The sequence below is a fragment of the Ambystoma mexicanum genome, chromosome 11 (assembly GCF_040938575.1).
Source record: "Ambystoma mexicanum isolate Mex_15411 chromosome 11, UKY_AmexF1_1, whole genome shotgun sequence".
In the NCBI taxonomy this organism is placed as follows: Eukaryota; Metazoa; Chordata; class Amphibia; order Caudata; family Ambystomatidae; genus Ambystoma; species Ambystoma mexicanum.
Window position 1 is genome coordinate 1,198,009,362 of NC_090934.1, and position 24,700 is coordinate 1,198,034,061.

The 24,700-nt window shown below is 46.7% G+C and overlaps 1 protein-coding gene across 7 annotated transcripts in view; it reads right to left on the reverse strand.

Annotated features, from left to right (window-relative positions):
- Window positions 1-24,700, reverse strand: part of SIN3A (SIN3 transcription regulator family member A) — a 1,166,566-nt gene that overhangs the window by 171,759 nt on the left and 970,107 nt on the right. For 6 of the 7 annotated variants that reach the window (XM_069624553.1, XM_069624552.1, XM_069624555.1 and 3 more), the window contains exon 18: window positions 4,282-4,374. In XM_069624553.1, the coding sequence (XP_069480654.1) occupies window positions 4,282-4,374 (93 nt within the window). Of the gene's footprint in view, window positions 1-3,931; window positions 4,375-24,700 lie in introns of those variants that run through there. The other variant, XM_069624557.1, reaches the window with a different exon arrangement.

A 24,700-nucleotide genomic window follows, 5' to 3' on the forward strand; every position in this document is an offset into this window, starting at 1 on the left:
TCCAGGGTTGACCATCAATTGCACACATTTACACCCTACATGAGGACAGTAAAATGTGTTGAGTATCCACCATAACCCTACACTTAAACCCTTACCAGTACCAGCACACAATGACGGTCTGTATTTCTGTCTGACCGCAATGAAGAAACAAAGCAGGGTGTGTGAAGCACAGGGGAGTAGGTTATGACGGATATCAGCCGAAGTACCTTGTTGGTAGCAGATCCCTGAGCATGATGCATAGCTCTTGTTTTAAAGCCACAGCACCACAGAACCAGGAACGACTTAAGGCTCAATAGGCACCCCAGAATCAATCCCGTATGGAGGGGGCATGTTAGCCAAAGTAGTAAGTCCTCAAACAGTAAGAGTCTCACCCTACCAAAGAGGAGCTATGTTGGGTAAGAATTAGTGCAGTCCAACTGGTGTGGTACAGGCCCACATTAAAAGGTGGGTTACCTAATACCAAGAGATCAGTCTGGTGTAGTCCCACAACAGATGGACTGCACTAGTTCTTACCCAACACTGGTGTGGCAGGCGGTGGGAATGATGCGGAGTGGATTTCAGTGACTGTTGGTTGTACTTGTGCCCAAATAAAACATCTACAAGGCTAGCTCCACCAAAAAGAAAAGTAAACTTGTAATAAAATGAATGCCAGATAGTGATAATTTTAATGAACAGTTAGTTCCTTACTGCACTTACAATGCAACAGTAGAGATGTATGTAGGAAAAGGGGGCTGAGTTTAAAGGGCAGAAAAAGCAAGTCGATTACAAAAATTATTAAATTACCCAAGTCCTCGGAGTAGGCCCAAAACCCCTACACCCAGCATTGATATGGAAGAAATTGATGAAAAGGATAGTTTAGAGCTTAGCTTCAATCTGCCAAACGGGTGAGGAGGATCCTCAAGAAGTGAGTAACTCCCACTCTTCTGCCTGCTCCTGTATATAAGCCTACAATAGCTCTCACGTGAAAGAATGAGACCAACTAGAATTCAAGAAAAATGCAGTACAGTCTGAGAACAAAGGTAACAAGAGAAGGCTTAGAGAGAGGGAAATGCAGCATGACTGATATGAAACCGATGTCCACTGATTCTGCTTCCTTCTCAGGGTTTTCTTGGTCTACTAGTCCCAAGAGACCTTGCTTACCAAAAGAGGCTGCTAGTATGTATGATCCTAAACTTGATGTGTTGGATTGGATGAGTAAATTTGAATTAGCCTATGGTTTGCAAAATATTGGTGGGAATTATATTGAAAAATGTCCCTTAACAGCAGGTCTGGAAAGAAAGCCAGTACAAAACCAATGCCAATAATGAACAAACGCAAATAACCCTGGAAGAATTGAAAGAGGATAGTCTCAAAGCGAAATATATCAGATTCCTTCAGCTTCAGCTACCGAGTAAAGAACTGGCTGTACAGACAGGTATGAATGAAGGCGTTGCACATATACTGGGCTTTCTCTTTTTTTAATCTTGATAGGTCTCTAGTCCTTCCCCTATCTGGAAAAGAACTCCCCATGTACTGATGGAAAGGGGGCGTACGATTGAGGACATAAGTTTACCTAATGCAATACGATGACACCTGCCACTGCTTCCATGATTCATTTTCAACAATGGAAATACAATTTCTAACTAAAAGAGCATGTCTCCCTCTTGCCCACCCTCTTTCACCCGCCTTCCCACTCCCCATCGTTTAGTCCGTTCAATCAAAAGTGTTTCTATTACTAGTTTCCCATTTTAACAGTAAGCATATCTACTATTTCATAAACAGTTAAAAATGATCCATTTGAAAGTTGAACATTTTACAATGTGCTCATTAGGTCTCAACTAATGTAAGCAATGTATCCCTAATAGACGGCCTTCTATACAGTATAATACAACTTTCATAACCTCTGCTTTCTGGGACGGATGAGGCAGAAGACAGACCTTAGAGGGAGAGCAAACCAAGCAGTTTAAACATTTAAATGTTTTAACTGTAGAATTCTAAACAATTAAAAAGGGGATGAAACAAATCCTAAATACTTAAAACAAGAGCAGCAAACCAAGGGCCATCTTTGAAATTGCATTTTTACTCGTGGGTCCCTGTGGTCTTACACTCACATACTATTACATGCACACCTAGCTTACATTTGCTCCTTGTTTACAAAAATAATGTAAAGTAAAAAGTAATTCTGATGGTTTATTAGCCAAGCAAACAGAACTCCCCTTCATCAAAAGCATATTCCCCTCTGCAACCTACCACAATAGGGACAAAACAAAGAGCAGATAACAGGACAGTCAAAGAAGAGGGGGACGGAAAAGGCAGAAAGAGCGTGTCAATCTGAAAACAACTAACAAGATGTGTGCAAAATGTAGAATGGCAAACCCAGTTTTAACTGGAATTAATTGTTAAAACCTGGCAACAAACTACGCTAAGACAAGCTCAATGCATTTCAATGGCCTGCTGCCATAATAGAAAAGCATTATGTAATCGGAGCAATCTCCCATTTCCCTCTACAGTTTGTGTGAAAGTACCTAAAGCACTAACATGAGTTTCAATGTTGCCTTTGTTCACAATGCGTCTTTGGGGTGTTCTACTTATATAGCATCTGGTCTGGAATAACAAATGAAAGTTGGTAAAACTAAAATCATCTCACCCCCTGTAAACAGTTTTCCTGTGAACATCTTATTTCCAGTGTTACCTCTTCACCCACTTGTATTGAGTGTTACTCCTGTTAAAGGGTGACAATGAAGCATTATGTACACTCCTATTATACTCACTCAACACTACCTCCCAACACCTCAAAACGCTTCCTATACAACTTGGGACAAATTCAGCTTGCTCTGTTCCAGCAATTACACCAACATTTCCACCAAGAACCTATATGAAAAAACAGTTTCCAACTGCAGAGGTATGACAAACTACACAAGCATTGATGACTTTTCACCTTCACATAATGAACATCACAAATGTTCCCATCTGCCCCCTTGGTTTTGTAAAAACTTCAAAGTAACCATTGCTGCTACTTTACAAACTTTCTTTCTAAAAACAATAATGATATGTTCACTTGCATGAACATAATTCATAATTTTATGCCTGTGGTACATTGTTGTCCCAAAGCCCAGTAAAAGCCCCGTGAGTGCATTGAGAGGAGCTGGTTGTGGTTTGAAAGTAGCCTGCAGGAGGCTAGATGATAGAGCTATAATGTTTCCGGGAATAACATTGGTTATCTGAAAGAATGTCACTGAAGTGGTGTGTCATGACAATGTATTACAATTAGGACTTAGTCCATGCATTTTGTGAGAATGCCATGGAGCAAAACTTAAACCACAATAAGTTCAGTTCATTACAGCCAATTTCTCAATTAGTCACAGAGGTTATTGGTTTGCTAGTCGTGATGGCAATAAGGGGAACTGTGAAAAACTGCAACTCTAAACTTATATATGGGGGAAAAAAATATCACCTTGTCAGAAATGTGGTGTCAGCTTTTCTAAATGTTCAATGCTAAAGAAGGTGCATTCTTTTGTGACATGTATTGCTGTTAGGTAATAAAGCAGCACATTACATGAATTCTATTCAGTCTTGAAAGCGCAACCATGAAAAAAACCAAACTAACCAGTTTACAAGTCAAAATTAAATCCTCATTGACCGAGTCAACCATTAGAAACGGGTATGAAAGGAAAAAGGAAAGGGAGAAGTGCCTACAAGGAAAGACAGGAGTAGGGAGGCATTAAAAGGTGGGGTACAGAGGTTAGGCATAAGTGAAAAGATAAGTCTAGAGAGGCGAGGAGGAAGGTGAATCTGAAACAGGGTAAAGCATGGTGAATGGACAACACACACCAGGGAAACAGCTTTGAAGAAGATGGTGGATGAGGCAAAATTAACCGAGAGGAAATGAAAGAACACTGAAAACAAGAAATAAGAAAAAGAACAAAGGAAAAAAATCACTATAGTCACTGTAGATCGTTAAAACTTTTTTTTATTTTTATATTACAAGTATATTTTTCTTGATTTTAACAAACCACATGGATAACAAAAATGCACATCGATTTGGCCTATTAACAAGTTGGACTGGACAACAACACCGTCGCAGGAAGGAATTTAATTGCACATTTCAGTGTTTGTTTTTTCCCAGCCTGATTTTATCTATTTACAGTAGTATAGAAATTGTCCCTAAAAAAAGGAAAATAAATTAAAAAAAAACACCAAAGTCAGAGCTCCACCCTGAATGGCCAGCTGTGAGCAAGGTTTCCAAGAGCGTCCTGTGCAGCATGAGCTGCACCGAGAGTCTCACGTGAGAGCCGCTCTTACCTCCGCCTCAACAGGGTCATCTGAGTTCTCCTCCTCAGTGTCCAGCAGTTCAATAGTTAAGAGAACCTGACCTCGACTCTGGCTGAATATGAGCTGAAAGAAAGAAAAAAGTGATTCAGAAAAGAATTGCAAAACAGAAATACAACCCTTTGCACTTTACCATAAAATGCACTGGCTGCACTACGGCTCAAGTCCGACAATAAGACCTAGTCACTACCAGTACTACGGCTCATAACAGACATGCTTAGCCACCCTCACTCCTACCCCAACCCACAATACTGGCTGACCACCCGTCATGAGGTTAATGGTAACCACTTTATAATAAATGGGGTACTTCATTAGAGTGGATATCAGATTGTGCCCTATAACAGTACTACAACAAATGTGCCCATGGCAGAGGTGCATTTAACTTAACCAACCATGTAACTTAACACAATAATGATTTGGTTGCAGAAACAAAGGAAGGTGGACTTTTCAAGTGTGTCTTTCATTCTCCTCTATGGAGATGATGGACAGAACGCTTAAACTATTTAAGTGAGTTTGGGTGATGGTTGGGATAAAACAAATCAGCCATATTGTGAACGACTGCACTGTGTAAGGGTGTAGAAGAAACGGACAGTGGTGGCATGTTGATTGTTACAAACTTTTATTAAAGTAATAAGGGTTCGGAAAATGCCTCTGTCCCTAAAACGAAGAGGATTCCCTGGCTCAAAGGAATCTAATGGGTCAGTCAGGATGTCAACCCAGAAGAAGTACACGGTTGTTTCAAAAACCCTACTTCTAGCCCTCACACTCAAACTAAGGTACAAAGGGATCTACTTCTTCCCAATGGTTTCAAAAGTTTTGCTTCCGTTCACAAAGTAAAGTTGCCAAAATGGTGAACAAAACAACTTCCAGAACATAGGGACAACCTTAGTCCGACGGGTTGTCAGCTTTTTACAACAACAAACTTCCTCTTCTCCTGGCTTTCTGCAATGTTCAAAGTTGAGCCCAAGGTATTGGTCTTGCTTCTTCTGGGCTTCGCCACTGTCTTTTCTTCAGCCAAATGTCTCTACTACACTAGACTCAAGGGGTATACTTCCCTTTGCCTAGTTTCATTCCAGTCTCCCCCATAATCCCATGGGCGTTATTTTCTCCTCCACGGTCAGTGTCGGAATACTTCTTAACACTTTGTTCTTAAGGGCACTGTAGTTTAACCCTTTCTTTGGTTTGGTCTCACAGTAAGGCTGGTATACTATACAGGCAGGTACTGTGTCCACTGCAATTAATATTAACACAATCTTCTTTCTCTCAAATCTTCGTGCTATTGAGTTTAGCTGTTTCTCTTGGGTGAAAGTCCCAGACTCGCCTGCTTTCTGTGATTCTACTTCTCGGTATGCTCGGTGCACTAACCTGCCAAGCACTACCTTTCATGACCAAATGTGACGTTTCGTTATCAGGGTCTCTGACCCAGGCCTCGGAGTACTCTGTGGCAATCTCCCTCTGCCACCACCTCTTCTGGAGACTGGAGCCTTTCTGCCCACCCGTGTACCTTTTTCTTGAGTCGGCAAGGGCTTTTGCTCCTTCCCTGCTCCACTCTGCACATGCAGGTCTCTGCTGCACGTCCCTGGGTCTGTGGCGGCTGCCCCAGACCATTCTTCTGCAAAGAAGCATCCTGGATTTCCAGAATTCAGGACTACCTTACCTTCCGAGTTCTCAAACCCGTCTGCCTTCTCTTCTTGGCTGCCAACTGGCTTCGGACTTCTCGGTTCTTCGTGCAGCGTCCCGCTCTTCCTCCTGCTTGCCGAGAGCACAGCAACAGCTCGGCAAGTTCCTTCAAGGAGCACATCACTTTCTCACATCCTTCCATCTTTACACTGCTCTGCAGTTTTAATCGTCTGAATCAACTAGGCCGCGCTCTTGGGACTTGCGCTGTGCTCACCACTGCTCTGCGCCTCTTCTTCGTGACAGTAGCCAAGATCTGATCTTCACTTGGGAATTTCGTACTCTCCTTCGTCTCAATGCATGAAACTGGATTAAGTTTATCTATGTTACAATGGCACATAAGGGGCGGGGTAGGGATGGGGTATGAGGCTATGGGAATCTCCAAAGGGGTGTCTGCAGAACGCATTTTCACGTGATGTCGTTACTCATCACATTAGGCATTTCTCCTGCCATGCGTTCCTTCCGCGGTGCACCGAGGGGGATTATTGGACTGAGGCTGCACCGCCCTGGCAACAGAAGAAGTGTTCGCCCCAATGGGAGAAGGGACGACATTCAAGGATTCGTCACAACTGTCAAATGTTCAATCGAATGGTACTAAGACAACATTCCACTCGATGCCCATTACAATGTCGCTTTAGAAGTACTTGCTAAAAACAAAATTAGTTGAAAGCTAGCAATAGGTTAAATACTTACAAACCACATTTGTATTAGATAAAAATAAAGACGGCTGTGAAAAATAATTATTTTCAGCGCCGACTTTGCATACATCTGCAAGTGGATCTAGTAGCAATGAAACCATTAAAGGAATGGAAAACGCTACACTCTTCACTTGGTTTGCGCATTGCTATAGCTGCTTTGAGAAGGGGGACAGAGCATTTGTTCGGTTTGTGTTTCAAAGATAAGAAAACAGTGGAAAGAACTAGAATAACAAATGTACATTTGGACCTAAGCTAAACCTATCGAAGTCAGTGCTGAGATGGGCGAAATATCTCATCACTGACTCCAAAGTAGAGTTTATGTATTGCTTTTATGTGTGATTTGAAGGCCACAATATTCTGGATCGACAAAAGCCTTTTTGTAATGAACCTACATTAAAGGACAATAGGGTTAGAAAAGTGCTATCACAAGTAAAAGAAAAAAGCCAATTGATTGGGCTGAAAGTAGCAATTTATTTAGAATTATTGGAAGACAAAATTTTTATAGGATGGACATGTGAGAAAATAGCAAACGTTACTGTAGCAAGCATAATTAGTTTTCTCTATAATTTCTGGGATCTTTTCTGGATTTCTTCCTTTTGAAGCAAACGAGGACCGGAGCATTAGACATTGCCACATTATGAAAGAATATTGTGCTAGGGCCCAAGTACCAAAAACCAGTAGCAGCACCTTGCTCTTACTCTTGCCTTTTTACTTTTTTTTTGTTTAAAACATATATTGCCACTTATTAGAGGAATGGAGGGAAGAACGTATGGAGGAAAGGAAGTAGTTTAACTGTAAGGAGAACTGCACACTGGTGAGTAACTTACTCCTTCGTCCCATGCCTTTCCCCACACATTTATGGGAGATTTCGAAGTACCCTAACATTGGATAACGAAGTACCTCCTTGAACTTCAATACAAATCCAGTCTAGTCCGAATATAAGAAAAAATTACCTTAATCTTTTTTCAGGTTTTCTTAGTCCTAGCTCTCCCTCCTTCCAAACTGGTGGGGGACTGCAAGCATTTGCAGGCGGGTCAGAAAAGGCAGACTCAAAATGATAGCTGCCCGTTTAAGAACTTTGACGTGATGGGATAAACGTGTGCCATCCCACCGTGCACCATCACCATAACTCACCCTTACTTCACCAACTGTCCACATCCAGTTTCTGATTTCACCTGCTGGCAGTTGTGATGAAGTATATGCTTTTAGAGGGGGTGGGTGGGTGTTGTGAAGGAAGAAGAGTAAGGATGTTCGGGAGAATTCTCAGAAATTTGCTAATTGCCTTCTACCTTCGAGACCCCCAGCTCTCTTGCTGGACTTTAAGACTTAATTGTTATCCTGGAAAGAGTGGGACATTTTTTCCCCCCACACATGCATTTTTCCTGTGATTTGAACTCTGTTTCTTTTGATTTTGGAGTCTGACAAACTCCATAGGCATCTTATTACATTGCAACACACAGCACCTTCAGTGCAGTATCACATAGAAATCCTTTGGATTTCTGCTAAGGTTTAAATACCTTCTCTTGGATAACTACTGTTTCCAAGAGCAGTGAAGTGAAATTGACTTTATACATTTGTAACTTTCTAGACCCAGCAGCACGCACTCTCTTACAGGTTACTTAGTATCCCCTGTGTCTAGTTTCTCATGTAACATTTTTATGTTACCCTTTCTACAATTATTGACTGGTGGCAGTGTTTTCTTTTTCTATCACCGAGTCTTTCTACCATGGGCTGCAATTGCACCTGCAGTTAAGCACTCGTGGGTGCCCATTTTGTCAAAAAGGCCTGGTCTTTTTTCACCATTTCTTGTTGGAAAGGTCCTTCTTGAGATTTACTCTGCATGCCAAACCAGGTTTGCTCATTTTGTCTTTGGCGGGATTCACTGGTGAAGCCCGCCTCCAGCTCCAGCATGTCTGGCAGGGCAGGAAGTGAGGGAGGTGCCTGAAATTCCCTCTGCTTCGTCTCCTTGGTTACAGGAACGCACCCAAAGGTGATTGGCCGGCTGGCTGTCCTTGGAGGACAGCCGCCCTGCTATGTGATTGACAGCTAGGCTGCAAATGAATGGGAGAAACCTGCATTAAAAGGCAAGGACTTTTGCTTGGAAGGCAGAGTCGAGCACTGGACGAAGGAATCCAGAGAAGAACTTGGAAGAGGCGCCTGCTGCAACTCCTGGACCGTTGGTTTGTCAGGTGAAGCCCTGCTGCAGTGTGGAAACTCCGAATTTGCCTCGACTAGAGAAGACCTGCAAAGGACGACTTCTCCCCTTGGGTTGGTGCAACCAATCGACCCCAAGACGAGCTCATCTGGAAATCCTCTCTGAGCTGGCTGTACTTCCATTGCTGCTGCAGGAACCGACAGACCAAGCCTGAGCCACCTCAACTGAGAGCTGGATCCCAGATGCAAGGAAAGTCCATAGTGGTATCCGAAAACCACAGTGGTGCTATTTGCAAGAGTCGCAAGGAGCTGAAACTGCAAAGTGCCACTGATTTGAAGTTTGCCCGTTGCTGCTGCCGACCTTAAATTCGTAGTGCATGTGTCCCCAGATGTCCTCTTGTCCCCAACAACTGAGGCCCAGGAACAACAGGATCTGCAGATCTACACAGGATGAGAAGCAACCTAGAAGCAGTTTTCCTTATAACCAAAGATACTGTAAAGCTAGGAGGACTTAACTCTTGTCATGTAACCATGCTAGTTCTCAGTTGAGACTTGCCATGGTTGCATTTGCATAGTTGCTTACAGCTTTGCCCCCAACAAGCTTCCCAGCTTGTGGCCCTACAGTGATTTCATTTTAGACAACAAACACATTGTGCACAACTTTACCTACCTACAAGAAGTGCTTCAGCTCACCTAGACACTTGCTCAACTAATATTGGCTGTCCTGGCTCACTGAAAGGCTCTTCTTACCTCTGACTTTGTACTTTGCCTTTCCCCCAGGAAGGGGTTAAATTACTTTGCATTGGCGGGTTCAAAAAGTACTTACCTGCTTAAGAATATTTGTTAGCCATCGTTTTATTCCCTTACTTTCTCCTTATTTAACACAACCACAGTATTGCTCTAGCTGTACCAGTGATATATTAATGGCCACAGTGTCCTAGTTATTTAAGTCACCTCAAGGTGTAGGAAGAATCTGTGTGCCATCCCAAATGGGTATTTGCTGATTTAAAGAAACTGAATGTAATTTTGAAGTGTATTTTTGTGTTACGTCTATATTGCTCCCTTCTAAAAAAAAAGCGTATTCAACTGACTGTTAAATTAATAATTGTTTAAACAAGAAACCTTGAGTGTAAGTGTTTATTTGGCTACTTGTCACTGTGAATCTCTGAGTAACAACCTCACTGCTTACACTGACCCCTCTTGAGATAAGCCTGGCTGCTCAGTCACTCTACCAACTTGTGACGTACATGCTTATACCAAAGGTTGGGTTAACTATTGCCAGGAGGTCAAGGCTGGCGCAGTCTCCCATAGGGTACTGCATACAATCTTGCCTAACACAGGGATCGGTAGGCAGTAGCCTGTGGACACTACGGAGAGGATCCAGGGGTCCACAAACCTTGTGCACCAGCATTGGGAGTGAAGGGCAAGCCTGCCCCCCACCAGAGACGTGGACCAGAATGGGCGCGTCACGCCTTCTTTCCACCGGAGGCGACTGAAAAAAAACACCCCTTGTGGACAGCCTTGTGTTTGCGCCAGTGTTTGCTCGGAGACCTGACCGGTTGCCTGGACCGTCGTTCCCGGGGGCCCCTGAAACCGCCAAAGGACCGACCCTTGTCTGACTGCTGTGTCTGGCTGTACGTTTTACGGGTGGTCTTAGTGAGGATGGACCAAGATTTAGCAGTCTGAGCTGTTTTTCCTTCTTATTCGTAGTGGAATGGAACAGGTCGCCACACTCAAAACGAAGATTCAGTATGCACTCCTGGACTAACTTGGTCGCCCGTAGCCAGGCTGTCCTTCTCATGTCCGTAACAATGCAAATAGCACGGCCTGAGGTGTCAATGTGCGCCACCGTGGACTCCATAAGATCTTGCGCTACAATTTTGGCCCCCACCAGCCCCGCCATGAAGCGTGCATGGCTCTGTACCAGAAGTTCCAGAAGGAAGTCAGTGATTTCCTGCCAAAGCCTCTTGTTGACAGCGGCAAGCAGAGATTCCACATTAGACTGACGAAGATGAAGGGAAGCATTGGAATATATATTTTTCCTGCATGCTTTCAGGATCTTCTCCTTAGCCAGGAGTGCAGAGGCTCAAGTAGCCGAAAACGATTGTGGCTTGGAGTACAACAAAGCCGCGACGATAAGCCTCAGCCACACCGAAGAGTGTGGCTGGCAGTGTGACAGCAAGAGTGGATCGCCCTCCATCTGCCTAAACTTGGTGTCGAGGCGCCTGTTAGTAGGCTGCACCGAGTGGAGTTTAAGCCATCCCTTCTTGGCTAGTGCCACTACGTCTTTTTGCATCGGGATCTCCGTTCTAGCCGTGGGCTGTAGAGTGAGTACCTCTGCTAGGACCCTCCCCCGCCTCCAGTTGTGCCACCTCAGGCTGAGGAAGCCCCAAGTATTCTGCCAAGCCTGCAAGTCGCTCGTACTGACAGGGGCCTGCGCTGTTGCGGCGGCTCCTGGGCAGCCAAGACTGTTGGAGGCGTGGGAGCCGGCGTGGTGGGAGCTGGCACGGGAAGCTAGGGCTGCACCATGGGCGGGGTAGTTGGAAACACTGGCAGAGTGGCCGGCAGCAGAACTGGAGGGAGCATGTGCCTGATCACATCCCTGAGGATGACGCCCATCTGCGGAGACCTCATGAGGGTCAAATGTTTTAAAAAACTGGTCTTCACAGGCGGGTGGAGCGCTTGGAGGCGCAGGCATGGGCTGAGACATGGACACACTGCCTTACTGTCTGCAGGGTGTATCTGCCCTGCGACGATGATAGGTATGCCGTAGGCCACGTGCCTGGTGAGGACCAGTCCCACCTGGAAACTCGTTGCCCTACCTTTTCCCCAAAGGGGGATGCATCGGACGAGGCACCATCTTCTCTCGGCCGGCGGCTGTTTTGTCAGGCTGCATGCCACCTGCCGGTTGTGGTGCTTGCCGCACTGGGCCCGGCCTCTTTCAAGACTCTTGACGGTGGAGGCCTACCATGCACCTCAGGACAAGGCCTGGTAGGCAGATTGCCCTCAGCTGTGTCGCTGATAGTGCTGCGTATAGGCGCCCCCTCAGACTTTTGTCCGGTATTAGGGCGTAGCAACTCGAGTGTAGACCCGGTAATAGAACCTTGTGGTCCCTCAGTGACATCACCAGTAGGATCTTGTGACCTCTCAGCCAGGTGGCCAGTAGCTGTAGCAGCCTCGCTAACCACCTTGGTACAAGAACCTGAAAGGTCCGTCCCGCTGGTGCGCTTCCTGGAATAGGAGTCGCCTTTGCTGGATGTGGATGAAGCTTGTGCCTGGACTTGTGCTCGACAAATTCTTAAGTCCTCCGGAGGCGACATTCCGAAGAGCTTCCTCCACCGAGCTAGCCTGTTGGTCAGAGCATGTAGTTAGTGCGTTGCGCGCGGCGCAGCCTTCCCAGCCGTGGTCAGGGCCAAGGCAGTGGAGGCAGAGAGCGTGGGGGTCGGACGTAGGGAAGAGCCCATTGCAGGTTGGATACCTGCTGAAGCCCGCTGACGTAGACATGCACCAGGGAGGCCCGTGGCACCTGAGGACAGAGGTCTCTGAAGACAAGAAAGAAGACGACAAAAAAAAAAAACACTTCTCTGGGGAAAAGCGCATGGAATCACTAAGAGCCTAACACAGGAGCGTTGGTGAAAGCGGTACGCTCCCGTCGATGCGGAAAAGAGGAGTGGCTCCGGTGGGCGGAGTCAGGGGAGCACTTGCTGCCAGAGCCGCGCCCCGAACGCCTCTAAATTTAAATGGGAAGAAGGGTTTTTCTGGTGACAAAGGTTCCGTCTTCCATCCCTAGCGAGGGATGCCCATACAGTATAGAGGAAAGGGGACGGGACGTAGGAGTACGGAGCAGATGGCACATACATACAGAGTGAGTAACCCCCGATTTAACCATTGGTCTAGATCGCCCCTTTGTTACTGAGGAATAACAAGCCTTACTCTTACAGTTAAAACTATTTCCAGCCGAAGAGCATGGCTTAAAAGCTCTAAAGTGTTGATGGTACGGTTTTTTAACTGAGATGGAACTCAAGATTTTGCCGCCTTAACACTCATCTTGCCAGTACTTCAACTGTTGATGGGTCAAACAGAGTTATCTAAAAAAAAAAGGGTAAAAAACCCCTATATTACCAACTCACTCCACAATCCGTGGAAGACCACATCCATCTATACAACAAGGAGAGCGGTGTATACATTAATACCACATCTTACTCATCTATATTGATAAGGTGCTGCAGAACATCCTATCACCATTGGTCCTGAAAATATTGACTTGGTATAATATTCATATAAACAATTTAGCAAAGTTTAATTCATAGATATGAAAAATACTCATAAAACATTCATAAAAAATAGGACCCAATCGTTCACCCACATGGTGGGTATATCGTGTGCCTATTGGTCTAAATTACATAAACATAACCACATTTAACAATTTCACAGAGACGTTAATGACATTGACATACATAGCTTAACACTCAGTGTCATTTTACAAACACATATCCTGACATGTTTCAGTTCTTCTTTGCTTTGAATGCATGAACTTTCTCCAGGGGAAATGCTGTCTTTTAAAAAAATTATTTTCACCACCATGTAACCAGGGTTGAAGAATGTTTCGAATTCAAAAGATGACATCACCTATAAAGGACAACAACAACACTACAATCCACTATAGTGAGATACAGCTCTTATGTAGCTACAATATCCCTGAGCACCACCCAAAAGTGGTGTGCTGAGGATCAGGAAGAGGTCACCTTAGACAGTCCTAATAACATATATCTACATTATGTCGAATTAGAACTTTAGTAGAAATGTGTCAAAGTCCACAATAGGTTGCACCAAACTTCATTAAGTCGGGTTTTACAATTCCAAAAAGCTACTTAATAGCCCACAGGTTCAGCAATATCTGCACGGACATAAAAAACAAAACAGGAAACAAAAACCAAGGCCGTAAGGAGTTCAAAATCTCCACTTCCTTCATAAAATGATGCATGTACCATGTAGACCCCATCACCATTACTGCACCACACACAGTGGCATACCTCTGATGCTTCCACCCGCTTAGGGATTCAAAAGGTCCAATCGGTCTATTGTAGTCTGAGCAAAGGTAGGGACCTTATAGGTACAAGCCCGACATTGCTGCCCATGTAAATTAGGCTAGAAAACAAACGTGGGGAAAAGCTCAACTCCCTCTCAGTATCGCTGGACCAAAAAACCACCCCCTGCATTCAAAGCCACATCTACGTACGGCGAAAATGCTCCAAACCTACGCATACATTCAATGTCACAGCTACGCGACTAAGGTATGCCGTAATTGAAACAACTGCAGCGAAATGCTTACAAACTGCCACAGAGTTTCACAATAATCAAAGCGTTTTTTTACCTCTCAGCCGGTACTGAAAGATCCCAACGTGTGACTCCATACTCAAACGCACACAGTGCTGGCCGAGATTTGATTAGAACGCTGTCCGTCATTGACAACAACATGAATAACGGACTACCGCTACACCGACCTCAAATGACATTCGGCGCCATATTGGAATAGTCAAGTAAAGCACACAACGGCAAACCCCTTGTATCACAGTACCCCAAAGATTAATTCTGCACAGAATGCAAATTGCTGGGTATATATACACATGGTGGAACCAAGAACCAAAAAAACAAATAAACGGGGTTACATGGAGCTGAAAGATTAACAACCCGGATATGTCCAGAGCAAAGAGATCTGATAATTGTAGATGGTTAGCCATATAATGCACTACATATAAAATCGCCTGCGGTGTGATATTCAGAGATAGTCCATAACAATAGATGTTGCTGCATTTCACACCTTCTGATAGTAGGATTTACATAAACAGCCAAACTTTACCCCACAGTTGATGATAAAGTGTGACAATAGTGTTGCCATCGTATTATTAGCAACTCTAATGGACAGATCGCATTTTCTCAAAAAATGGCAACTGGCATAGTAACATTCATATCGTCATGCTATTCATAGATTAACATGATGCCACGCGATCTTCATGGGTTTCATTTCCATGAAATGTTTCATCATCGGGGCTGCTATTACATGATTCTAGATGCAACTGCGGTGTTCAATCATGTGTGTACGACATGTTCGATTTGTTTTTACCAATCTACTGTAAACCACAAAGGCATGGAATTAAATAAATCACATTCTCAGTGTTCGTTTGTCATTTCACCCAACTCCCAAGTAAGAGTAGCATTTAACTGGATCTATTTCGTTTCTTTAGTGAAGCCACACATCAAACATTGTCCACATGGGAAATGTCCCTTAACCACAGGTAGAACCAATAGAGTAGTTTAATTCTGGATGTCTGTTTTATCGATGTCAGTTCTGGTCAGTATATTTCTTATATTCGGACTCTTCCTGAAAGCAATCAGTGGAGGCGGAGTACATTTACCATTATACACCTTTTTCCAAGCTTTCTTTATGATCCCTTTGATTTTGTAGGATAGATTGGAAAAGGTATTCACAAATACTATGCCAGTTTGACGTAGTTCCCACTCGTGGCACGAGCGCAGCTCCCTGCTGAGTGAGTCGGCGATGGTGTTTTTAATCCTGCCAAGTGGATGGGAACCAGAAACCTCCCCTGGGTGACGGCCCAGTGCCACAGATCCTGTGCCTCCTTGGATAGGGCTGGGGACCTGGTGCCTCCCTGCTTCCATATGTAGAACATCGTGGTGGTATTGTCGGTGAAGATCCTCACCACTTTGTCCTTGAGGGACGGAAGGAACGACTTGAGTGCCCAGAACACTGCTCGAAGCTCCAGAATGTTGATGTGGAGAGACCTCTCCTCCGGGAGCCAAAGGCCTCTTGCGTGGAGATCTCCGGTGTGGGCCCCCCAACCCTCCAGGGAGGCGTCCGTCGTCACCGTCTCCTGAAACGCCAGGTCTGAAAGTCTGTGCCTGCCGTGAGGTGCGCACGGGTACCCCACCATAGGATCGCCCGACGGAACTCCTCGTCGAGAGGGATCCCGTCTTCGAAGCAGCCCGTCGCCTGAAACCAGCGGACGTCGAGGAACTCCTGTAGCGGACCCATCCGAAGTTTGTTTGTTTGTTTGTTTATTTGGTATAGCGCAAAACCAAACCCAAAGGGTAGCTGGGCGCAGACAATACAAGGATACTTGAGAACTTGGTTACAGGAAAATACAGTTATACAGTTCAAATTAGAAACAAGGTGCATGTACAAGCAAGTGTGAAAATACAGTGAAAGCTAGTTGACCAGAAACCAATTAATCTAGTTACAATCATCAGGGGTCTCTAGAGCAAGTGGCAGTGGGGAGGTCGAGCTAAGTGTCATTGGAACGTATCCAGGTGAGGACTTTCCGCCTGAACCTAGGGTAGGGTTGGTCCATTCTAAGATCAAGAGGGAGTCTGTTCCAAGTTCGAGCAGCTATGACAGGAAAACTGGAGCCGCCAGCTGTGCTCTTTTTGTGTCTGGGCACCACTAAAGTATAGGCATTGGTCATTCTAGTGGGACGGTTTGAGATTCTCTTGTTGACTCCGTTTACCAGGTAGGGGGGAGCTGTGTTGTTAAGACATTTAGAGGTGAGGGAGAGGGTTTTGAGGGCAATCCTGTCTTTGATTTTTAGCCAATGGATATTTTTTCTGGAGGTGGAGATATGAGCTCTATTAGGAATATTTAAAGCTACTCTAATAGCGTTATTTTGGAGAGTTTGGAGTTTATCAAGGATATACTTGTTAGATCTTGCATATAGAGCATTACAGTAATCCAGCTTGGATATGAGTGCATTCGCTAGTGTAATGCAGCTAGTTTCAGTTAGAAATGGTCTACATGCTTGAAGTCTGCAAAGGGGTATGCATGAGGACATCATCCCGAGAAGGGACTTGATGGGCCTCACCCTGGCCGCGTCCATGGCTAGCAGGCGTTGCACCTTGCCCAAAATGGCCTTCGTCCTCTCCTCCGACGGGGAGGCCAATTGCCCCACTGTATCGAGCTTCGCTCCCAGAAACAGTGCTACTTGCGACGGAACCAGATGGGATTTGGGGTAGTTGATGGCGAATCCCAGTTCCGTGAGCAGCCGGACGGTCCTCGCTGTGTGTTCGACAGCGAGTTCTCTTGCCCTTGCACGGATTAGCCAGTCGTCCAGGTAGGGGTAGACGTGGATCCCCTGCAGGCACAGCCGCGCCGCCACTGGTGCCAGGCACTTGGTGAATACCCTGGGTGCCGACTTTAATCCGAACGGCAGGGCTCTGAATTGGTAGTGGCGTCCCTGAACCACGAACCTGAGAAACGGCCTATGTCCTTTTAGAATGGGGATGTGGAAGTAAGCATCCTCCAGGTCCAATGACGATAGGAAGTCGCCCTCCTCCAGCTGACCCAGCACGTGCTGGAGGGTGAACATCCTGAATTTCTGTGCCTTGATGTACTTGTTTAACCGACGCAGGTCCAGGATGGGGCGCCAACCGCCTGTCTTCTTTTTGACGAGGAAGTACCTGGAGTACACTCCGGAGCCTCCTGGGGACGAGCTCGATGGCACTCTTGAGCATCGCCCTTACCTCCAACAGTAGTTGAGGGACGTGATTCTCCTTCCTGGCCAAGGGAGGAATGCAGGGACACTTCTTTTGGAATTCCAGCGAGTGCCGATTGGGCAGGGTGTCCAGCACCCAACAGTCGGTGGAGATAGACTCCCACACGCTGACAAACTGTCAGCTGGTCTCCGACCGGGGTGCTTCGGTGGGGGCCCAACGCTACGGCCGGTTTAGTCTTGCTTGGAGGAGGCCTTGCCACCCTGGCATCCTTGACGACGACGGCGGGATCCTCCTTGCTTGCCGCGACCTCTGTAGGCCTCCTGGGACGAGGAGCGGGCCGCCTGGCGGTATGTAGAAGAGCCACCGCTGGATCCCTTGGAGGCACCCTGTCTGCCTCCGGAGCTCGTCGTCGTTGAAGTACCCCTAGGGCCCGGGCCGTCTCCGAGTCGGTCTTGATGGCCTGGAGCGACTCATCTACCGTCTTCCCAAAAAGGTTGCTGCCGTCGAACGGCATATCCAACAGTCTGGTCTGAAACTTCCTGGCAGAAGTCTGTCACCTTGAGCCACCCTCGTCGTCGTAGGCAAACCCTGTTGCCAATCTGGCGAAATCCGGTATCGGCAATGTCTGTTGCCACCGTTATGGCATGATCCGATGCCACCTCGCCTTCCCGTAGAATCTGTTTGGCTTCCGTTCTCTTGTCGTCCGGCAGGAAGTCCAGCAGGGGAGCCAACTTGAAACACAGCTCCCTGTCGTAACGGGCCACGATCGCTAAGGCATTGGCCGCCTTAATCGTCGCCGCCGACGAAATGACCCGTCGTCCCATGAAGTCCAACCTCTTGCCCTCGCTGTCTGGCGGGGAAGTGGAAGTTGATGCTGCCGCACCCGCTGCCTTCTTCTTGGCCGCTGCCGAGACGACTGAGTCCGGCGTAGTCTGGGCCCTGAGGCACGAGGGGGCGGCGTCGGGGACCCGGTACTTCTTCTCGTACCTGTCCCTCTTGGCGGGCGTCGTAGAAGGGTTCTTGAGGACAGCCAGCCCTTCGTCCCAGATGTCGTCGAGCAACGGCACTGCCAGGACCGTCTTTCTCTTGGCCTCCCGTCGTTGATAGATAAAGCCTTCCTTCTTCTGTTCCTCCAGGCAGAGTTGGAAGAGCTCGGACGCCCTGGCTATCATGGCGTGAAAGAAGCCAATTTCGTCAGGCGGTGAGGCCCGAGGGGGAGGCGATGAAGGAATGTCCGTCGTATCATCGCCACCGTCGTCGTCAGTCCCTCTATCCGTCGCCGTATCACCCCGAGGGTCAGGCGAGGGGGATGAGGGGTCCACAGACCTTGTGGGCACGAAGGTCGGAGCGGGATGGACTCTCCTCTGATTGTTCGGGGGACTTCCCAACGGACCTGGCTCAGGATCCTCCGTCGGGGTCCGTGGTAACCTCGTCCTTATCTCAGTACATAAGGATTGGATTGCCAACAATCCTGAGGCTATCCTGAGGCTTTGGCAATGGCTGCGACAAGGGGGGGGGACGGTTGCTCCACCGGGCCTTCGTCGTTGTCGCCATCCTCGCCATCTTCGATCTCCTCAGCAGGATCCTTCCCCTGGGATCGAACCTTCTCGAACCTCTCGTTGAAGCCCTTCACGGTTTCCACCAGATCCTCCTCAGAGGCTGATTCCGAGTCTGTAATGGCCACCGCCCCGCCCCCTTTTCCGCCGGGGTCTTCACGGGGGTCTTAATGATGGGCTGGAAAGAGGATTCCCTCCGCGGTGGCAGGGATACTCTGGGCCCAGAGGCCGTCTCCACTGGCGTAGTCTCAGCCGGCTTTGCCTGGGCCGCAGCGACGAAGGTGCCGGGGAAGTCGCGCCCTGCCTGGCAGCCGAAGAGCCCGACCTTTCGGCGCTCCCGGTGCCCGCGGTGCTTGGCCTTCTGTTGGGCCCCTGTCGCCGGGGCGCCCTCACAGGACTTAAGGTTCTTGTAGAACGCACAGTCCTTCTCCACGTGCGCCTTGTCCTCATGAAGGCAGTAGAGACATTGTGAATGCTCGTTCTCCTTGAAAACATTCTGTAATCCGCATCCAGGGCAGCACCTGAACAGCTTGGATCCGGGTGTCGAGCTTCCCTTGTCCTGGGCCAATTCCGTTGAGCGTTGAGGTAGGCCGCAGATCTTCCGGAATCCTCCAAGAAGCGTAAACTCGACGAAAACTTCACCCTTGAGGGGCGTAGAAGAATTCCGAAACGGGTCCCAGTTATCGGAAGTAGAAACGGTGGAGCTTGAGGCTCGATTAAACCGAAAAAAAGAGAAAATCTCCTGAAAAAGCGCGAAAACGCAGCAAAAACTCGAGAGCTAAAGCACAATGTCTCCCAACACTTGAACGTGCGGTAAAAATCTGAGGATGGCTGCCAGAGGCGGGGCTTAGGGAGAGGGCAGTATGACCCAGAGATCAGTGATTGGTTACTACTAAGAAAGACAGATCAGAAACGAAACTGATACTGATTTTTTCTTTACCGAGGATTCCCAGCCTGACGACTGGGAATATTCATGAGCATGTGAATCCATGCCAGACCCCATGCTGGAGAACCACCGTTTGTTATTTGTTTTTATGTTTCTTGGTTCCAGCTTGTGTATATATACCCAGCAATTTGCATTCTGTGCAGTAGTCCCGTTATTTATGTTGTCAATGATGCACAGCGTTCTCATAAAATCTCGAGCCAGCGCTGTGTGGCGTTTGAGTATGGAGACACAGGTTGGGATCTTTCAATACCGACAGAGGTAAAAACGCTTTGATTATTGTGAAACTCTGTGGCAGTTTGTAAGCATTTCGCTGCGGTTGTTTGAATTACGGCATACTTTAGTAGCGTAGCTGTGACATTGAATGTACGCGTATGTTCTTTGAGCATTTTCGCAATACGTAGATGTGACTTGAATGCATGGGGTGGTTTTTTGGTCCAGCGATACTGAGAAGGAGCTAAGCTTTTCCCCACGTTTGTTTTCTAGCCTAATTTACATGGGCGGCAATATCTGACTGGTACCTATAAGGTTCCTAAATTTGTGGAGACTACACTAGACCGATTGGACCTTTTGAATCCCTTAGCGGATGGAAGCATCAGAGGTATGCCACTGTGTGTGGTGAAGTAATGGTGATGGGGTCTACATGGTGCATTCATCATTTTCTGAAGGAAGTGGAGATTTCGAACTCCTTACGGCCTTGGTTTTTGTTTCCTTGTTTGTTTTTTATGTCTGTGCAGATATCTCTGAACCTATGGGCTATTACGTAGCTTTTTGAAATTGTTAGACCCGATTTAATGAAGTTTGATGCAACCTATTGTGGACTTTGACACATTTTCTACATAAGTGCCAATAGGAGGTAATGTAGAGATTATTTGTTATTAGGACTTGTCTAGAGTGACCTGTTCCTGGTCCTCAGCACACCACTTTTGGGTGGTGCTCAGGGATATTATAACTAACGAAGAGCTGGATCTCACTATAGTTGAATGTGGTGTTGTTCTCCTTTTGTCATGATGTCTGCTCCCTGGGAGCCGGTTCAAGCCCTGCGTCCCCAGAAAGCGGACATCCAGTCCCCAAGGAAGGACCCAGCAACCCCATATAGGGGCCCTTTGGACAGTGTCCTGGCGCCAGGCTCATAAAAGACATCAGTCCTGGCGCCATAGGCGCTAGGCTCATTATGGGAGTGCTTGGGTGCACTTACCTGATGCAGACCATGCTGCAGGATCCCGGCCTCCTTGAGGCCTGAAAGGAACTACTTTACCTGTGGGACTAATTTACCATCCGGGCGTGGTCAGGGAAGGATACATACCTGATTGGAGGAAGGATACATACCTAGAACTTCTTCCAAGGCTATTTAAACCCCACCCGAACAGCCACACGTGGTTCGCGCTGTTCTGCATCTAGCAGCTGGACGCTCACCGTGTCTGCTCCTGCATCCTGACTTCTGCCACGCCTGCCAGCATCCTGGATCACCTGCAAAGGAAGAGAAGAAGAGAACAGAAGAAGGAAAAGGCCTTACCTGCTAAAACCGCATCCCGGAGACATCTCGCCGACAATCCTGAAAAGGAAGACTTATTTAAAAGCTCATTGCGTCGATCGCTGCAGCGCCGCATTCCACTCACCTTTACAGGGCGCCTCCATGTTCAGCAGCGATCATCCGGATTCGCAGTCACGCCCCAGCGCCTAGGGAGAAAAAGACCAGAACAAAAGATGAGAGAGAGAAGGGAATAAGGAAAGCTAAATCTCCATGTTAAGACTTACCTGTTGATTCATTCCCTCTCCATTTCGGCTCCGCGCCGCATCCTGGCATTTCCGGACCCCGGCCCCTAAGGGGAAAAAGAGACATCAGCGTTAATGAGCGAATGAAAAGACATTACCAAAAAAAGCTCTCATCTCGGGTCGGTGCCTGTTCCCCGGCATTCCGTACCCCGGCCCCTATGGGGAAAAAGACACTAGCATTAGTACATTAATGCATGGACACAAGGGGAACCTCTTATCAAAAAACTTACCTGGAAGCCAAGCAAGTTTGGTTCTCACCAATCCGAAAATCCAGTGAAGTAACTGGATACCAACGCACCCCTGCATCAGAAGCAGGATGGAGAGCTCGTCCTTCCAGACCCTAAGGTGAGACGCTACGAGGAATCACAGAAGGGTTTCGAGGAGGGTGAGAGGGGAAAGTGGGAGGCCGATTGCATTACCCCGCAGACAGTTAATCCCCTATTTTCGCCTACAGAAGGATTCTTCTGCGAGCCAGACAAGCCAGATTTGGGGGCCCGGTCCAGTCCGTCTTCCGAACCTTGCGCATCACCTTAGAAGAGGTCACAGCAGCGCGAATCAGGCCAGCGCCTCCGTGGGAGTCAGGTGAGCGTTACACCTTTATAGGTGATGTCATCTTTTGAATTCTAAACATTCTTCGACCCTGGTTACATGCTGGTGAAAATAATTTTTTTTAAAAGACAGAATTTCCCATGAAGAAATGTCATGCATTGATAGCAAAGAAGAACTGAAACATGTTGGGATATGCGTTTGTAAAATGACACTGATTGTTAAGCTATGTATGTCGATGTCATTAACGTCTGTGAAATTGTTAGATGTGGTCATGTTTATGTAATTTAGACCAACAGGCATACGATATACCCACCATGTGGATGAACAATTGGGTCCTATTTTGTATGAATGTTTTAAGAGTATTTTTCAAATCTGTGAATGAATTAAACTTTGCTAAATTGTTTATGTGAATATTATGCAAAGTCATTATTTTCAGGACCAACAGTGATAGGATTTTCTGCAGCACCTTATCAATATAGGTGAGTAAGATGTGGTATTAATGTATACACCACTCTCCTTGATCAAGCAGCGTTTTGGCATCGAAAGGCAGGCACCTTATCTTGAATATCTTAATGCAAAGACGTAGCTGACTAAATACACATGTCTGTGCATGAACACTGCACCTGTCGTGGCCCTTGTTGTAGCGTCAGTCAAATAGTTAACTTGTAGCTGTTAAATCGCAGCTTCCCTGCCTCCTAAAACCCAGAAAGTAAACTCATCTGCTGCCTCATGTGGAAGTAGCTCTGTAAAGCGATCTGGGTTTTCCCTATTCAGAATGTTAAAATCTGCCAAAATCCTTGCAGAATTGACTTGTGTGAAGAATGTGAGGGCATCCTCACATCTACTTCCCTTGGTTCTTCCTCTCAGGTGGCCAGGGAAGGGACATTGCTTTTGGAGCCGGACTCTGGGGGCAATGATACGAGGGAGAATCACCTGAGTGGAGGGTGATTGCGGAGAGGATGTCCGCAGGACAGACATGGTATCCCCCTTTTCCTTGTAATAACCAACCGTACCCTCCTCCTGCCTTTATAGGCTATTGCCAATCCCTTTCCACCATTACCCTCCCCCTTAGTCACACCACTATAGTACAGGGAAGAGGCGACTTGGAGTAGTACACACCAACGAACAAGTTACTTACCAACTGTAACATTCTTTCTACTGGATGTTCCTCCCACGTATTCCTCATCTTCGATATTTGTATCGCGCCAGCTTCGCTGCTTCGAAAAAAATCATTCTCGGAAGAGGGCGCTGTGCAAGAGGTTGTGGCGTCGATGTCCCTCCACTGCCTCTGTACCGCATCAATGTCACCATCAGTAGAAATACCTTTTCCCTGCCCATTGGCTTCAGTTCTGATTTTTTTAAGGAAATATTTGCGAAACACCCAGGCGTGCCTCGTGACTGAAAACTCTTTGTGCGAGAGAAGTGTAAATAATGCAAACTGTATTGCGGGGTAGGATGGGAGGGGCGCTGAGGAATATGTGGGAGGAACATCCAGTCAGAAGAACGTTACAGTTGGTAAGTAACTTGTTCTTCGAATGGATTGCGTCCTCCCACGTATTCCTCATCTTATGATAGATTCCCATAACAGTGGAAATTTTTTGGAGGTGGGAGCACTAAATATTTTTTATCATGGACGGAATGTAGTACCGCTTTAGCAAATAATCCTTCATGGGAAGAAGCATCTAGGCAGTAATGCTTAAGGAAGGTATGCATTGATGCCCATTTTGCGGCTGAACAAATATCCGCTACAGGGACTCCCATCTTCAGAGCCACGGACGTAGCCATACCCCTTGTGGAATGGGCTCGAAGCCCATCCGGCAGGTCCTTTCCGGCCAATCTGTAGCACTCAACTATAGCTAAAATGATCCAGCGGGATATGGTCTGTTTAGTCACCGCTAATCCCAATTTATGGTCAGTATAACCCACAAAAGGTTCGTCACCCTGACGCAATTTTGACATTCTTGATATATAAAAACCGAGAGCCCTTTTTGGGTCCAGTCTATGAAACCTCTCCCCTTTGCCCAAATGAGTAGGAGGGTAGAACGTTGGTAGTATGATTTTTTGTGACAAGTGAGTCAGAAACTACTTTTGGTAAGAAAGAGGGTTTAACCTTATGTACCACTTTGTCTTTGTGAAAAGTAGTGTACGGAGGTTTGCCTGAGAGCGCCTGCAACTCACTAACCCTGCGTGCTGATGTTAAGGCCGCAAGGACAGTTTTTAATGTTAGAAGCCTCAAGGGACAGGAATGCAGAGGCTCAAAAGGTACACAAGTTAGAAACTTAAGTACAAGATTTAAATCCCAAGTTGGGACATGACAAGGGACTGGAGGGTACACATTAGTGAGCCCTTTCAGAAATTGAATGATTAATGGAATTTTAAAGTAGGAAACCTCTTCCGAGGAGCGCTTGAAAATGGACAGCGCAGCCAAATAACCTTTTATCGTTCCAATCTGGAGCCCCAGATTGGCTAAATGTAAACCGGAAAGAAAGCACTGTAGGTGTGCCACATTGGAATGGATCCACATTCTTATC